General features: G+C 38.6%; 2 protein-coding genes across 6 annotated transcripts; both read right to left on the reverse strand.

Moving 5' to 3' along the window:
• Window positions 1–771: 771 nt before the first annotated feature.
• LOC103700693 (benzyl alcohol O-benzoyltransferase-like) lies at window positions 772–4121 on the reverse strand. Its single transcript, XM_039126931.2, has 2 exons — window positions 3565–4121; window positions 772–1958 (listed from the first exon to the last, which is right to left on the reverse strand). Exons 1-2 carry the CDS (start codon window positions 4000–4002, stop codon window positions 1017–1019), a joined length of 1380 nt encoding a protein of 459 aa, XP_038982859.1. The 5' UTR covers window positions 4003–4121; the 3' UTR covers window positions 772–1016.
• Window positions 4122–6074: 1953 nt separating this feature from the next.
• Window positions 6075–16519, reverse strand: LOC103698485 (uncharacterized). Of its 5 annotated transcripts, XR_015987780.2 has the most exons (9): window positions 15801–16516; window positions 13011–13131; window positions 10573–10721; window positions 8054–8161; window positions 7805–7924; window positions 7084–7257; window positions 6762–6922; window positions 6543–6669; window positions 6075–6409 (listed from the first exon to the last, which is right to left on the reverse strand). XR_015987780.2 is itself a non-coding variant. In XM_088723065.2 (7 exons), exons 1-7 carry the CDS (start codon window positions 16023–16025, stop codon window positions 6821–6823), a joined length of 999 nt encoding a protein of 332 aa, XP_088579191.1. In that variant the 5' UTR covers window positions 16026–16516; the 3' UTR covers window positions 6075–6820. The 5 variants fall into 5 exon arrangements, 1 of the variants encoding a protein (XP_088579191.1); XR_015987779.2 differs by having other exon boundaries at window positions 6543–6922; XR_015987781.2 differs by having other exon boundaries at window positions 6494–6922.
• Between the last annotated feature and the right edge of the window lie 247 nt (window positions 16520–16766).

Raw genomic sequence — 16766 nt, forward strand, 5'->3', positions numbered from 1 at the left:
TGATACTTCATCTGCACGTAGAGATGGTGATGCCATCGACCCCTGAAGCATTTATTTTGGAGTTTTATATGTATTTTTTTATACTTTTTGAAGTACATTGTAAATTGACAATATGAATGTAATTTGAAAATACGAATGTAACAATATGAATGTTTAGATACGTTTGATTGTGCCATGTGTATATCTCATTTAGTGTGTGTGGCTTTGATTTTATAAACAGGGCTTAAAATTTATTTAAATTTTTTATAAAAAAATAATATGCTAACGACGCTTTAAAGCGTCGTTAAAAGCAGGAACAGATGTGAATTAGCGACGCTTTAAAGCCTCGTTAAAGTCACGACCAGATGCCTATTCGCGACGCTTTAAAGCGTTCGTAAAGCGAACATTTAGCGACGCTTTAAAGCGTCGCTAACTTTATGTTAACGGCGCTTTAAAGCGTCGCTATGGCCAAATTACCGACGCTATAAAGCGTCAGTAAAGCGTCACTAATTCCTGACGCTTTTCGAAGCGTCGAAAATAATTTTCTCCATTGTGACATAGGCGATGCATTACGGATGCTTAGAAAAGCGTGGGGATTTACCAATGGTCCAATGCTTAAAAGCGTCGGCAAAGGCTAGTAGCTTGTTTTTTTTTTTATAAGAAATCAGGTACAAGTTCAAAGCCAAGCATCCAAAGCTGAAGCACAACCCATAACTTCGACGTTGCGGGTCACAAATCATACCATCAAGATTTCTCCATTTGTCGTTGCAGTAGCAGCGGTAGTTGGGAAAGTCCTCAACTTTACGAGATTTTATATCACTATAAAACGTATATAATTGCTAGTTACAAATCATACGAGCCTTGTCTAACCGCAGCACATAATTGGTACGCGCTGTGGAGAAACCCACGGCTGCTCTAACTTATAAACAAAGAGGGTATGTGTACCCTTGGATTAAACAACAACACCAACTCTATCTCACACGAGCAAACAAGAACAGAAGTTGATACTCTTGGTCGCACGCAAACGGATACGTTTCTTAAAGTGCAGACATGATGGGGCGTGGGGTGGTGCTCTCCATCTTCTCCTCGGCGGCAGGCTCCTTCATCAGTGTATCGATCTCGGCCACAAACCTCTCCATGGCCGGAGCAGGCAGGCAAACAGGAACCACGATCCCATGCTCTCCCTTGGCGTTCTTGAAGGGGATGTAGAAGCTGGCCACCCCTGGGATGGCTCCGACCCCTCCCTTGGCTGGACCACCGTACACCGCCTTCCCCCACCCGAAGTCCAGGTCTCCGAACCCGGCCCTGGTCACGTCGGACACCAAGTACGACCGCACCACCGTGAAGTGCGGACGCCCTCTCAGCACCATCAGGTCCGCCACCGACTTCATGTACTCCTCGTTCACCTCACCTTTCGCCTTCTTCACGAGCTCCAGCGCGTACCCCAGCGGATTCCCGCACAGCTTCCCCGCCGCGCACACCGCCACGGGGAACGCGAACGCGTTGCCGTAGTAGCCCTCCGGTATCTTGGTCGACTGCTTGCCGCGGGCGTTCGCGATGCAGATTATGCGGACCTCCTCGTCGGGGTCGGGGGAGAGAGCCACGGTGCGGCACTTCCAGAGGCACGCCGTGAGGACCTCGAAGGTGGAGCTCCTGCGGAGATGAGGTGGGACGCGTTTCCGGAGACAAGCGATCTCGCCGGGTCCGAAGAAGAACGACCTGTGAGCCATGTCGTCCAACGGGATGATGGTGCCCTTGGTGTCCGGGACCTCCTCGTACTCGCGGTGGGCGAAGGCGGGGCGTGGCGGGTGACGGGCTTCCAGGATCTCGCGTTTCCAGACGGGGGTAACGGTGGGGGCAGGCAAGCCGCGGGCGAGCTCGGCCACCGCGTTCATGAACTGGACCAGACCGGGCGCGTCCGATATGGTGTGGTTGAGCCGGATGGCGAAGATGAACCCACCGCACTGCAACCGCGTCACCTGCCAAAAAAAAAAAAAAAAATTATTGTGACATGACTTGACAGCATGTAATTTGTCGGTTCTCAAAACGCTCGGTGACGTTGGAAGCTCCCTCCCCCTTTACATATATATATATATATATATATATATATATATATATATATATATATATATATATTCTTACGACCCGGCAAACGTTTTCGATGCTCATGCGGTCACCTTTGTCCTTGCATTCAGATGTGTCCCCATTATCTGGGAAAATATTTACATCCTGCACCTTCAATAATGCATTCTCGTGGATCTTATGCCCCCATGGGGTCATATCAAATTGCTATGCATGCATGGAGCCCACCTCTAATCTGATGCATGTGTAGGATATAATTTCTCCCATCCTGCAAGCTTGGATCTAACAGATAGAAGTATATCTCTGGCTGCTACATCATTCAACAGCTATCAAATGGTAGAATATTGTGTGCCACACACAGCATGATTTGCATGCTACGGCATCATGCTTTATTTGATAACTATTCGATTATGCTATTCTCTATCATGCACGATTCTAGTATACATGGCCAAGAATTTAAGTAAATAGAATGTTTTGTTGTGTACTTCTTCGCAAGGTTGCGTGAGATCCCAAAGACATTTTTAAAACAATTTAACGAAATCAAGAAAACGTACGTTCTCATCCACCCATCTGTCTCTGGTGCTAGAGTCGTCCTTACTTTCAGATGGGTGCACCCATTTATGGAAAAGTTTTATCCTGCACCATGAATCAGATGGATACTGTGCACCATACACATGCATCACGATTTGCATGCTATACAACGTTCTTTATTCTATAATCGACGTAGTAACGATTCTGAATTATACCGCTCTCTGCCGTATGCAATCCGAGGATACTTGCACAAGATTTTTTTTTTCTTGAAAAGACAGGAAAGTAGAAAAGAGATATGCTTCTTGTTTACTTCTTAGCAAGGTTGTCTAAGATTCTAAAGTATTTTTTTTTTTTTTTCGGGGGAAAATATAAAGGCGGGTTTCTCTCATATTATATATTACAAATTCTCATCGAAAAGAAAAATAGTTGTTTCTTTCTATAAATAAGGAATTCCTTCTTGTATAATCTTGTATCGTATAATCAAATAATAAGTTTCTATTCCGACATGAAAAGAAAAAACAATATATAGGATGGATAGAAAGGGACCTTCCTTTGGCTTGATCTATAGCCTGAAACTACGGTATATAAAATGATCCAACAATCCCATAGGATTAATTATGGATTCAACAATAAACAATATAAGTATTGAGTTATAAAAGCATTGAGTTGTTTAGTTTTCGATCTTATCCTGTATTTAGATCTTACGTGTAGGAAAATAGGTAAATAAATAAGCAAGATCTGTACATATGAGAGATATATGCAAATAAGAAAAAGAAATCAATTTAACGAAATCAAGAAAAAGAATTTTCCCTGCAACTCCTCTGGATGTTTAGTTTAGTTTGTTATTTGGAATCTACGGCTCTTTTGCTGTTGCTGTTAGAGTATATATATAGTAGAGCTAATCGCTTGTTAGCTTATTATTTTTTTCTTAACCAAAAAATAAGTATCATTTGTAATCATTTGGTTAATTACCTGAAACAACAGGAGGGGGCAGTTGAGCACATCCCCAGAGCCTTCGACGTCGTAGAGGAGCTCCTCGAGGCACGGGAACGGCGGCTGCAGAGCATCGCCAAACTGCTCGAGACGGACGTCGGCATCCGCCTCGATGAACAACACCCCCTCCCCGGTGCACTCCACCACGAGCTTCCGGCGGGCCCCCTCCCTGAGCCGGCCGGCGAACGGGTAGTAGTGGACGAGGGCCTTGGCGAGGGCCTCGCGGATGACCCTCGCAGGGTCACGCCCCGCCATGGAGGGATCGTGGCGGTAGAATTGGATCACCGGGATTTGGAAGCGGAGGCCTTCTTGGTCGTCGACGTCCGAGAGGCGCTTGAACTCGTGCGGGGTGGGCTCCGCCGGAGCAACGAGCACGGGCTCGTGCCGGTGAACCTTGAAGGTTAGCGAGGACGCCATTAGTACTGCAGTGAGGTCGAAGAGGGAGGGAGGGAATTACGGTAGCAAGGGAAGGAAGGAGGCAGAGAGGAAATCCAAGGACTTGGAGATGACTTATTTGTGTGGGTTGTAAGCTCGGAGGCGGAGGAGCTCGAATTTATGGCGGAGGCAATGGTAGTTGGGAGCAGTAGTTAACTGACACGTCACTGGAATCTAAATGTGAATTGCCAAGAAGGCCGATGGGAACTTCCTGGTTGACATGTCAAGGTCTTCGCCCTTCGCTTGGCGGGCAGACTCATTTCCCCCAACAAAAATTTAAAAAAAAAAATATTTTTCTTTTATTAAAAAAAGAGTTGGACTTAACTACTCCCAAATGGATCTCTATTCAGATTATATTACCTCTGCATTAGAAAATAGAGGTCTCTCGATGATCTAAATTTTGAGATGTGATTTACTGTATTTAAACTGTTTAGATACCAAAAATTATGTGATTTACAGATCTCTAGCCTATGCATCAAGTGATAATATATATATGTATATATACACACTTAGTATTATTTAGACTGTTCATTTTTGGACCACTTGATGCACAGAATAGGCACATCCAATTACATGATTTTTGGTATGTAAACAAATTAGAGAAAGTAAATTATATCCAACGGCTTGGATCATTGATATAGAACCTCCATCATCCAATCTAGATCTGACTGAACTAAATGGAGATCTACTCGAATATAGCCCAGTCTCTCTCTCTCTCTCTCTCTCTCTCTCTCTCTCTCTCTCTCTCTCTCTCTCTCTCTATATATATATATATATATATATATATATATATATATATATATATATATATATATATATATATATATATATATATATATATCAACAGGAAATCCAGACTCTCAAATAATTCATCCTTGGCTTGACCAGCAAATCAACTTTGCTACCTACTTCCCCCATGAACATTGTTTTGGCCTCAATTGGCCTAATCCATGATGGGACCATCGACTAAAATGAGACCACAACCAAACATTGAGGAATTTTCTTACTCTAACGAGTAGGGATAGAGAAATGCACCCAACAACGTGTAATGTATTATTGTAGTTTTGTTTTTTTTTTTGTTTTTTTCTGCATGGGATGTAAACTATATTTTAGGTTATATGGCTTAAAAACATGAGCAGAGACAAGGATGTTTCGTGCCAACTTCAGGCCAGATGCCCATGGCGTCATGACCCAGGAATAGCAGGGGAGCAGTTTCTTCAGAACACCTTCTATCTCCAAGTCTTTTTTTTTGGTAGGAGCAGTCTGCATGGAAAGCAAGGGGAATTGACCGTATGTGGTACGCTAATACATGGCCCCAAGCAGTCAGAGCAAACGTGTTCCACATCCAGCTTGGGTCAACGTCTCTCTCTATCTCTTTTATTTCTAGATTTTTGACTGAAAGGATATCTCTTTATGTGTTTATGTACTAATAAGTAGATAACAATATGTAGCTGTTATGTTTTTTGGTATCTTTTATTACAGCCATCAGATTGGATTTTAATCGAACGATCATAGGATAGCTGATGTTTACTTAGAGCTTATTCTATTTGCATCAAAAACAGATTGTAAGCTGTCATATTGCTTCTTCCCGGGTTGAGGGAGGAAATTGAGAGGTGTACAAACATTATAAGGCTTGGATTTTGTAATTAAATTTGAGCAAATTTTTTTAATATAATTTTCTTAATTTTTCTCGAAGTACAGAAGATGAACACACCATGGACAAAGATGATCACGCCATGGACGTAGGCAGGTGCTTGCCGAACCACGTAATATTCTATGTTCTTTTGTGGTTGCTTTGATTTTTTCTTTTTTTTGTTATTTTGCTGAAAATATCTGCTGCAAAACTCTACAGTAACTAATACTTTTTTGTACATAGTTTTGATCTTAATAAAGTGATGGTTTTTGTTGAAGCTATTGAATCTGCAACTTGTTAGTAGTCAAAGTCCTCTCGAGTCAAATACGCGTTCTGTTCAAAAGGCAATGCTTTCCCATATGTTCTCTCACATACCACCCCGGTCATGGTCCAAGTCAAACCAACCCATTAAGGAGAAATGTGGAGCCGAGAATTCTGCGTCCTTAAAATAATTGGAAGAAATAAACAAGCAAGCAATGAGTCAATGACCCATGAAACTTATGAGGAAATTTTTTGGCCTTCTTGTTCCACCGAGAAGTGGCGTAGTCTAATTTTGCTTTAGGATCCACCGAGTGGACGGTCCAAATAAACAAGACTTTGAACAGTCTCTAGTTATTTTCTCAGGAAAGCTTCAATGATATCATATGAACCGCCGGTGCCAAGCACAGCATCCCAAATTTATCTGATTGCTGGTCAATGACTGGCTTCTAAATCCTACAATGCTCTTTTTCATCCAAATACTTCATGTTTTGTAATCTGCAACAGATAGCAACAATTAGGCCATGTTCTCACTTATAAGAATCGCTGACGACGATGGAAATATTAAAACTTTTTCCCTACCTCATCTGCATTGACTTAATAAAATTTTCCTCATTAAACTTTAGCATACCTTTTTTTTGATCATTACAACTTCATTTAAGCCTCAAAGATGATGTCCACCAAGGCATGATGCAGGTAGCAAATATTCTAGTTTCTTGCTTGTTAGACCTTACATGTAATTGTGACGCACTGAAACACTGGTAAGCAGGCAGTTTGAAGATGTAAACAAAGGGAAGAATAACTCATTCCCGTAAAGCTGTGATTTTTTTTTTTTGAAAAAAAGAATAACCTTACTGAAACAGCCGGTCAACAAAACCCCTAAATTTTTAGCTTGTCAGTCCCATTGCCTCAGCGGTTGATGGGAGTATGCATCCGCTCGACAATCCTATTAACAGCATCTCGGGTCATCACAAGAGTATCATGCTGCAGGATGCTGTAAACATTCAGACCCTGCAAGAACCAAATTGATATCAACAAACAGATCAAGAGGAAAATCTACCGCATTATGATCAATACATTCCTGAACCAAATCGCTAATCTTGTCATAACCATTCAATTCATTCCAGTATGGTTTGATTGTTCTTGTTCTTTTAATTTTTTAGGTTACTTACAATTGAAGGCAATACGTTCACATAACGCAGGTTTCTTGTTGCCAGCTTCAGTTTGTCATCTATAGGACCACCATCCACCAACAAAACCTTCTTCGTGTTCTCCAATTGGGAGACGTAATTCACAATATTTTTAGTCTTGTGGCTAGGAACCGCCAGATCCTCAAAAACTAGAAGCTGTTAGAAAGCACTATTAGAAACATCCTACACGATAAATACAAACAACTGAACAAGATGATACAAGATTACCAGGGCATCTACTCTTAAGTGGTGCATGATACCAACTAGGCTTGACATGACATGACAATTTGTCAGGTCTTTTAAAAAAAATCAGCGTAACCTAGGAAATTTTGATGCCTGGTGGATCAACAATGGAAAGATTCAGATAATCCAATTGTATTCTTTTATAAATATTGTAGTTAACTAAATAAGAATGCAAGGGAAAACTAGCGTTCCAACCAACTCCAAAGATTTCAAAGCTTTAGAGAATGCTGTGCCATGAGGACATAGCAAATAACTCGAGTAAAAGCATGAAACACTTACTAGAATTTCATCATGCATATGTTATGTTAGTAGATATGGAATTAGATAACACTGGAAAAATGTAAATGTTTATTCTCAAAATAAGAGAGAAAAATAAAAGTTTATGTATAGTGATCATATTAAGAAATTTAACATGCGCATGTGGTGGGTGCGGGGAAGAAAAGATGAGATAAACACTTGCCTTGCCTTCAGCTGTTCGAGCTGACAAGGCAACTTTCAGTCCCAGACGTCGAACCTTCTTTTGCAGCTTGATTGCATGACTTCGTGGCTTAGGCCCATGCATGGTGGCACCATGCCTAAACTGTTGGGATACACTTCATCAAACCAAACAGCACTATTGTAATAGAAAATAGAAATAGTAAACAGGCTGTTCGAACAAACGCCATTCGCTATAGTAAAAGCAATTAACAAAAAGCTAAAGTCAACTAACCTGAGGCCCACGTAAAGTCCCATGCCTTGCTCGTCCGGTGCCTTTTTGCTTGTATGGTTTTCTCCCTGAGCCACTTACTTCACTTATTGTTTTTGTTGAGTGTGTCCCCTGTAGAACACGTTTGATGAGATGTTTCAAAATTTCGTGATTTCTTCATATTCAAGATTGAGAAAACAAGAAGAAAATCTAACATATCAATTGGCATGATTTACTTGAGAAGATGCATGTCACATGCATTAGGATCTCATCATACGCTGATCCAGCCACCCACAAGCATTAAATTGCAGACATACATAATCATATATGTGCATGCATACATGCATAGATGAGTGAAGAGTAAATCGATTTAAGTCCGTGATGTGCTTCACTTGCAAAGTCACATTTCACTTCATAGATTACTCTAGGATGATATATAAGTTATTTAAAATGTAATAAGATAATATGATCATGTATATGAAATTCCAATGGAAAAATCTAGAAGTAAAGAAGTATAAATGCAGATAAAAAGCCTAGCTAGATAACAATTCACTGCACAATCTATTTGGGCGTTAGAGTTTACTGGATCACCAGTTCAAGAGTTAACACTCATAGTAAGCAAAAGTTCCCTTACTTCACATCCTAGTAATCAACCGATCACATCTATAACTGTCTGGTCCCTATAATTGCATATCACAAACCATAGTACATTTCTCAATTTGGCATTTGCCATACAATACTATGCCTCACCACTTACAGGTATAAAGCAATAGGAAAAATATTATCTTTTCTTGTTTTCATTCAAATAAATCCTTTAATAATGCTTTCACAGTCAGTGAAGAGAAAGGAAGACTGGAAGAGAAAGAAAGGAAAGGAAAGGATCAAGCAGGCGGCTGAGTTGCAGGGTAGAGGTGTGGGGCTGGAAAAATGAGAAGGGATGAGGAAAGGTAGAGTTGTTGCAGAGCAGGCTGTCAGGACCTTCGCATGGTAAGATGACAGATGGCGACAGTGCAGTGTTGGCCAGAACCCTTTAACCCAAGCCTGAACCCAATCAGCCAGTAGGAAAGGTCTACTAGACCCTTGCCCAATCAGATATGGGTTCAATCAATTTGGGCAAATGAGCTTAGGACAAAATTGCCAGCCTTACAGCAATTTTCATGAGGTTTTCATGAATCATGATTAAAATAGATGGAAGTGACCACAAAGATTGGTATAGGAGTTAAGAGTCACAACTAAGAGTTCTCAAACATGCAGATGTGATGTCTCGACATATGACAAGCAAAAGATTGAACAAATAGGGTTTCACATTGGTTAAAATATGTCAAAAGATGTCTACTATATATTGCATGGGAAATACATGTTTAATGACCATTATATATAAAATCTCTTGAATGAACCCAAAAATCCAAGAGAAGATTGGAAAATACAACCACATATGATATGGGTCAGGCATCTAATATTAGATTCATTAGTATTACGGCCAGCTCATAATCCTCAAGTTAAGCAAATGGCACTCTACATATAGCAAGAGGATCCTTTTTATATTATGAGACCATGTGTTAAGATGGGTTTCAACTCCATCAATCATGGTCCAGCAGTGATATTTATACAGCAAGAAGAGCCACCAGTTTTCCATATTATCATTTATCAACAAAATAATATTTAAATTATAAGGGAGGTTAAACTAGGTCATAGTTTAAAAGATCTATTTATCTTTTGAATTAAAATGTTAGAAAAAATTGTGTCAAAGGATGAAATCTTGAAAAGAAACAATTAATATCTAAGTTCAAGCCAGCTGAGGAAAGTGCTTAGGTTTTTATTTTATACCATCCCCCAACAAAAAATTGTAAATAAATAGAAAAAGCTCCACAAAACCAAAAAATAATTGAGAGAAAGCCAATACATACTTGAAAAGTCAAGATATGTTTAAAGATTATGCATTATCACTACATAGACATATTTCTGATGCTTTTTCGAGATCCTTGCAATAGCACATGCCCTAAATTAAGATCGATGACAATGATATGATCCCCATGTAATCATCAATTTCCAACTTCTAATAAATAGGTCGATAAACATAATTCTACCTTCTAATTGTCAATGTACAAACCCTCATAACTTGCCTATAATAGTGTTCAAGGACATAAAATTCAACTAAAGAGCACGCATAGTCCTTTATACAAAAGAAGACGAAAAGAAATAAAAATTTTGAAAGTTTGTTTCAGAAGGTGGGCTAGGAATTTAATTTGGATCACATAATTTAATGTTAATATGATTGAAAAAAAAGAAGAAGAAAAATTGTTGCCACAAAACATAAACCACCTACAACTAGAAAAGGTCGATGGAAGACAATAAACAAAAGGTCAATATAAGAAAAAAATATGTTATTCAAGTTGAATGAAAATGGTGAAGGTACTTTGGATGATAGACTATATCCATGACAATCATGACTTCAGAAGACAATTATTTTTGTAGAAGGTCAACAAGAAAAACAAATTATGGATTTTTGTTCTTTATACAGAAGAGTGCATATTGTAGATCACCTGCTGTCGTTTTGCAAGCTGCCACCGTACAACTCGGTGAACAATATCCTTCCTAATGGGAACATCAAAAACATCACCACCCAAAACCATGTAGCCCTTATCCTCATCATGGAAATTTGTCACTCTTGTTACTAGATCTGCATATTGGCCTGCAATATTCAAAAAAAGGTTTCACATGTGCTATTATGTCGATATGTTTAGAAGACTAATGAATTGGGAAATCTGTGCATTAGAATAATATTATTAGTACAGTGAAAAGCCACAAATTAGATTTAACCAGTTGCAGGAAGAAAAAAAGATAGATAAATACAGATTAAGCTTGCTTAAATGATAAGTGGTACACATTAGCTGCATCCAATTAAAGTTGAGCACCAAAAAAACTGAATAGAGTAACAAATTTTGATGATAGATCCATAGTACACAATCTTAGCTTTTTTAAAAAAGGAAAAAAAATAGCAGCTAGCATTCCATTTCAGAGTTCCTTGCCATCATGGCCTTTGCTATCAGGCTGGTTATGTTTTGGCAGCAGCCTTATTTTTTACATGTATAAGCCTAGGAGACACTATGCCAACTTCTTGATGTTCGTCGCTCCAAGAGAAGCTTCTTACGTTTTGATGAGCACAACATATTGCAAGATGTAGACAATTATTAGACCAGTTAGGCCCCATTTGGCATTGCTTTTGGAGGGCGAAAAAACGATTCTTGGAGGCTCAGAAGCTCTTTTAGGTGACTTTAAGGTGTTTAGTAAAACTTTTTAAATAGCTTTCTAGCTCCTCCACAATCTAAAAAGGTCTACTAGGACAAGCTCCAATTTGGAGCTTTTGTGCAAAAAGTTCTACAATGAGATGCATTGGAAAACTATTTTTTGACATAAAAGACCCAAATTCGAGTCCGGATAATAATTTTTTTTAAAAAATAATTTTAAAAAGAATTTATAAGTTAACAATACCTTATAATAACAATTTCTGATAATACAATACAATAACCAGATAATATAATATAGTATAATATAATAATATTATCATAAAATTATAATTATATTATATTATTACATCATCATTATATATTATAATGACCGTATTGTAAAAAACATAATATTACAAATATTACACAATATTGTAATAATATTATAATATTGTAAGGATATAATAATAAATCTCATTTTTATTATATATAACATTATAAAAATATTATATATTTTTATAATAAATTTGAAATTTTATTATTTATCATGAAATTTCGATTAAATATCAAAATAAATAATTTATAAATTAAAATACTTTATAATAACAGTTTTTTAATAAAATAATCAGGTAAACAATTGATAGCGACAACTGAAAGAACTATGTAATATACTTCATTATCATTTCTTGAAAGCACTTTCTCATTTGAGTTACCAAATAGATGTTAAAGTTCCATAGCACGTCAAAAACATAGTTACCAAGTAGTAAATAGCTTTTTATTAAAAGCTCTACTAACAAAAGCTCTTTTGCCTACAGCTCTACAATCAAAAGGTCCGCTACCTACAGCAATGCCAAAAGGCAGCTTAGCATATCTTTATCAAATGGATCCAAGGAAAACAGCACTCCTCTATTCATAAACCAAGTTAAAACATGACAACAGTTATAATACACGTACATTTTTTATTCTAACATGTTGTGAGGTCCCTAGTCATTGAGAGAATATCTTCAATGTCCAATGGATATCACGATGTTATCCACATCCTAGGGAATAATCATCATTCTTTGTAAGTCCATATTGATTAATGCCAACAACGTGCCCTAGGCAAGCCAATAAGATTACTAGCTCTGCAATTCCCAGTGGAGTGACGTTATAGGAAAATGACATCCAAAAGTGTAATGGAGGAGATCACTTTTGAAACTCGATAATGATGTATATAAAATACTTAAATGAAGTTTAAATGCATGAGTTGGCAGTTGGCTCTATTTAAGTATTTAAGAATGCAGTCACCTTTAAGACTTAAACAATAGGAAATTTCTTCTAAAAAATCTCTTTATACATCTAACCAAAAACAGTGCACTAATAAATAATAATGAAAGTCTGAGTGAGCCTTCATTAACTATGTTGTACAGACAGAAGGTGGTGAGTTCAGAGTCAACAAGAAAAATTTCTAGATATTCCGATTCATCCATACATGAGAGAGATCGCACATGCATTGACAAAACTTAATGGTATTGTCTAAGAAAATACAAAACTACATCATGCTCTTAATCATGTTTTTCACTAAATTGGGCACACCATCAGAAACATCAAATATTGTTATGACAGCAGTGGTGTGTGAACAAATATGGCTGTGATATTTGAAACTATAAGTGCAATGAACAAAAGAATATTTTATTTAGACTCCATGCAAAAGGGATGATATTAAAATTACTACAATTCCAGCAGCAAAATGTAGTGAAAAAAAATGAAAATACCTATAACACGGTCCGGCGTTAACACAGTTCGATTTGTTAACAGCTCCGGTGGAATCTGACCTTCGTTTGCCTGGGACTCGAGAGTGGAAAACCTCCTACAATTGATAAAAGGAAAGCCATGCTGCAAATACACAGTTTTAGATCCGTTAGTGTAGAAAAAACTGTTAAAAAGAGACATAGCAAAAGTTTAAAGGGTATATATACTGTGCTTATATCATTCTGAATTTCCCCCTTTTTTTTGAGTAAAGATTAGGCAAGGCTCATCACTTTCATCAAGTAAAAGAAAGGAGAAGTACAAAAGATAGAGGGAGAGAGAAGAGAAGAGGAGGATAGAGAAGGTAAAGAAAAGAAAATAGAGACACAATACAATGAGTGAAGAAAAGATAGAAGATGGGAAATTCTCTTCAGTATAGACACAGAACACATCCTAGTCCAGTCTATCACAAGAAACAAAGACTTATCAATGATATCCATGACACCACAAAGCCCACTATAAAAGAGCTATCAGCTTCTATTCAGCCAGCTTGTCCAACTAACCATGCAACCATGGCGAACCAACTCATTCTATATTCTTCTTTTGAAAAACTTCCAGGGTCCCTCAAACCAGAAGCAGCAACCATCTGAAGGAAACGCGGAACCCTGGCTTTAGAACAGAAGTATTCCCACATTGGTTGAACATAGAGACATTTTATATTTGATTGCATAGAGACATTTTATATTTGATTGCTAGACCGTTGGAAATGAAAAGCCGTCACTAGTCCCCATTATCTTTTATTCTATGTGGCATGATATAGGTGTCAACTGTGAGATGAGAAATTTCTAGATCATTTTTTTATAGTGTTAAAAGGTCGGAACACTCCCAAAAGAATAACTCATCAAAATCCCCAAGCACTAAAACTTCAATGGAACATGGCAGTAAACTGAATAAATTTCAAAACTACTAAAGTAAACACCTCCAACAACAACGTCTTAATTGATTGGAGGATAAAGTATGTCTGGCAAAAGAAAACTACAGATATCTACAATTTTGCTTCTTTTTTCACATTAAATAGGGCCCTAGAAGAAAGAATTTAGAAAATTTAAGATTCACTTGAGAAAGCAGGTTGGCTGACCACAGGAGAAGCTAACCTACAATAAGAATATTAATATCTTGCAGGTTAACATTTGAATTTCAGTAGCAGAGCAAAGATCTACAAGTATGTTGAATATGATTAAGACATCATACACAAATTTCATTCCTAATTGCACTTGTAGTAACACTGGGACAGAACCATAGTGCATAAGCTTCAACATTTCTTTGCAAAAAAAATAGCTACCACTGTAACTTCTTATAGCACTAAAAAAAATGGAGGATAGATAATTAAGAAAAAGGTCATGGCTTTCTCTAGCATAGATTAAATATCAAGGTCTGTTTCATGTCTGTTATATTTCAGAAACACTGCCAGAGATAATCATCTGAATGCTTCATATACAGTTGTTGGTTTTGAGTCATGCAAGTTTTTTTCGAAAACCTAACAACTGAATATAAACCATTTAACATTGTTGGCCAAAAAAAAAAACTGAAACAATCAAAGTTGAAGTTCAGTGCACTTTTGTTCTTTCCTTTCATTCAAATTAAATTCTAAGGCTTCAGCAGGTTCAGCTTGATGTAGTAATGTGTCAAACTAAGGAAACTCAAGTGCAAAGGCCAGATGCAATTCTTCTTCGCCGTTATTATTATTATTAAAGATAACCAAAAGAACATATCATATGAACCTAGGGCTGGCTCTACAAATCCTTCAGGACAAAATTTAAACTTACACCATGAGTACAATTTTTCTAGAGGAACGCCAGTCTTCCCACTATATCCACTTCACAATGATCAGTGCAATTTCAAATATTACTCAAATCTATAGATGGGCACCACAGTATTTTTTTCCACCAATCATTCATCATTCTCCTTCGCAGAATCAGAAGTCATTTCTGAACAACAAAATTATCGATGAGTCACCCCCCTCCCTAATTGAAATACAGAAAAAGAAGACATACGGGGATGTTCCGAGGAACAAAAAACTATACAATTCGAAGGAACAAGAAATGGCCATGCTACACCAATGCCCATATGGGCTGGGTCTATGTATCTCTGCTTTACATGTCAAATTCAGTGGCTAATGGTTAGGATATCAATGCTCAATGGATTAAAACAGACAGATATGCCTTAGGAACATTTATATTGTCAGCACCTTTTATTTGTGTGATTCTGTGTCAATTCTCTCCCTCCTGCCCTGCAAGTTAAAAGTTCTGATCTTTAATTAGTTAATTTGAATTGCTAAACCCTTAGCATCTGCACTTTCTGCTTGATGGCAACCAAATTTAAACAAAGTAAAGCTTCAGCTGATATTAATCTATCAGGAGCACTTTGGAAAGAAGACTACATAGCAATGACACACATGGACTATCGAAAATCTACCAACAAAATTTGATATCTAATGTCGTTCTTCCTAAAATTTAATGAATTCTAACAAAACATATAAGGGGAAAAAACTCAAACACCAAGACTACTTTTTTTTTTTTTTTGAAAAAAAAAAAAGAACAGCTACAAGCAACAGAGAGCACCACCAAGAACAATGTAACTGTCGAAAACACAAGACCCTTTTAACGATTAAAAACTCCATAAACCAAGATAGAGACCGAGAGAGAGAGAAAGAGAGAGAGAGAGAGAGAGACTGAAAGAAAAAAAGAAAAAGGAATCAGATTCGGTGGAGAGAAAGCAAGCGAGAGAGAGAGAGAGAGAGAGAGGAGTAGCAATACCTGCTTGTTGATCTCGACGCCGATAGCGCGCTTGGTGACGTTCCAGACGCAGCCGGTGCGGCCGTGATAGAACTTGTAGGGCATGCCCTTGTGGACGGCCCCGTTCACCTCGATGTCCACATAGTCCCCGATCTTGTACCTCCTCATATACGTCGCCAACGGGATGTACCCGTGCTTCCTGAACGGCCGCGAGAACAGGTCCCGCAGCCCGAGCCCCGCCGGCATGATCGCTCGCTCTACCTCCCGCCACCGCCTGGGCGGCTCTCTGCTCTGCTGGCGACAAAGAGAACGAGAGGTGCGGAGAGACCAGTAAGGGTTTGGGTTCTCGGTATTTATATATATATACAGCGGGGTTGTGAAAAGTCTGTGATGCCCCCACCCCCACCTCCTAATACGATTTTGGACTCCCGGCGGTCTCAGGGAAACATGACAACGACCATCCGCGAAAAGACCACCAAAATTAACAATCAACAAAGCGAATCACCAAAGAACCAAACAGATCTCATTAGAAAACAAAGAGGACAACAGAAAGAATAAAAATCCTCCATGATAACTGCTAAGAAACATTGAGGCAACAATGGAGGAAACAGAGATGGGGAATCGAGATCAAAAATCTGAAAAGATTGATGAAGGATAGGGAATGAAGATTAGGGATCTAAGCAGAACATTTAACGGAAAGGAAGAGAATGACAGGAGCTTCTTTTGTTTCCAATCCTCTCCATCCCTTGTTGCTGGAAATTGGACCCGGGGGCGGTCGTCCGCTGAGGAGGGAGAGCTGCTGGTGGGCACAGGTGGATGGCGATCCGTCGGCGAGCGGCGTCCTCCGTAGGGGTGCCTGCAGAAAAGCCGGTGGCCGGGTCTTCCAGCGCCGGCCCTCCGATGCTTAAGTCAGAGGGGGGAAACTTCGTTTAAAGAAGAAAGGAGGTAAGTTTTTCCTGAGTTTTTCTGAGTCCAACCTCCATCGGA

The sequence above is a fragment of the Phoenix dactylifera genome, chromosome 6 (assembly GCF_051530095.1).
Source record: "Phoenix dactylifera cultivar Ajwa chromosome 6, Ajwa_hap1_PhDact_Kaust_v1.1, whole genome shotgun sequence".
Classification (NCBI taxonomy): Eukaryota; Viridiplantae; Streptophyta; class Magnoliopsida; order Arecales; family Arecaceae; genus Phoenix; species Phoenix dactylifera.

Bases quoted from the DNA above. Each gene is read 5' to 3' on its own strand.
- LOC103700693 (XM_039126931.2), bottom strand. From the start codon at position 4,002: ATGGCGTCCTCGCTAACCTTCAAGGTTCACCGGCACGAGCCCGTGCTC. The intron at 1,959-3,564 runs GTAATTAACCAA...TTTTTTTGGCAG, and splicing joins GCCCCCTCCTGTTGTTTCAG to GTGACGCGGTTGCAGTGCGG.
- LOC103698485 (XM_088723065.2), bottom strand. From the start codon at position 16,025: ATGCCGGCGGGGCTCGGGCTGCGGGACCTGTTCTCGCGGCCGTTCAGG. The intron at 13,132-15,800 runs GTATTGCTACTC...GTGTATTTGCAG, and splicing joins GCGTCGAGATCAACAAGCAG to CATGGCTTTCCTTTTATCAA. The intron at 7,258-7,804 runs GCAAGTGTTTAT...GCTTTCTAACAG, and splicing joins CTCGAACAGCTGAAGGCAAG to CTTCTAGTTTTTGAGGATCT.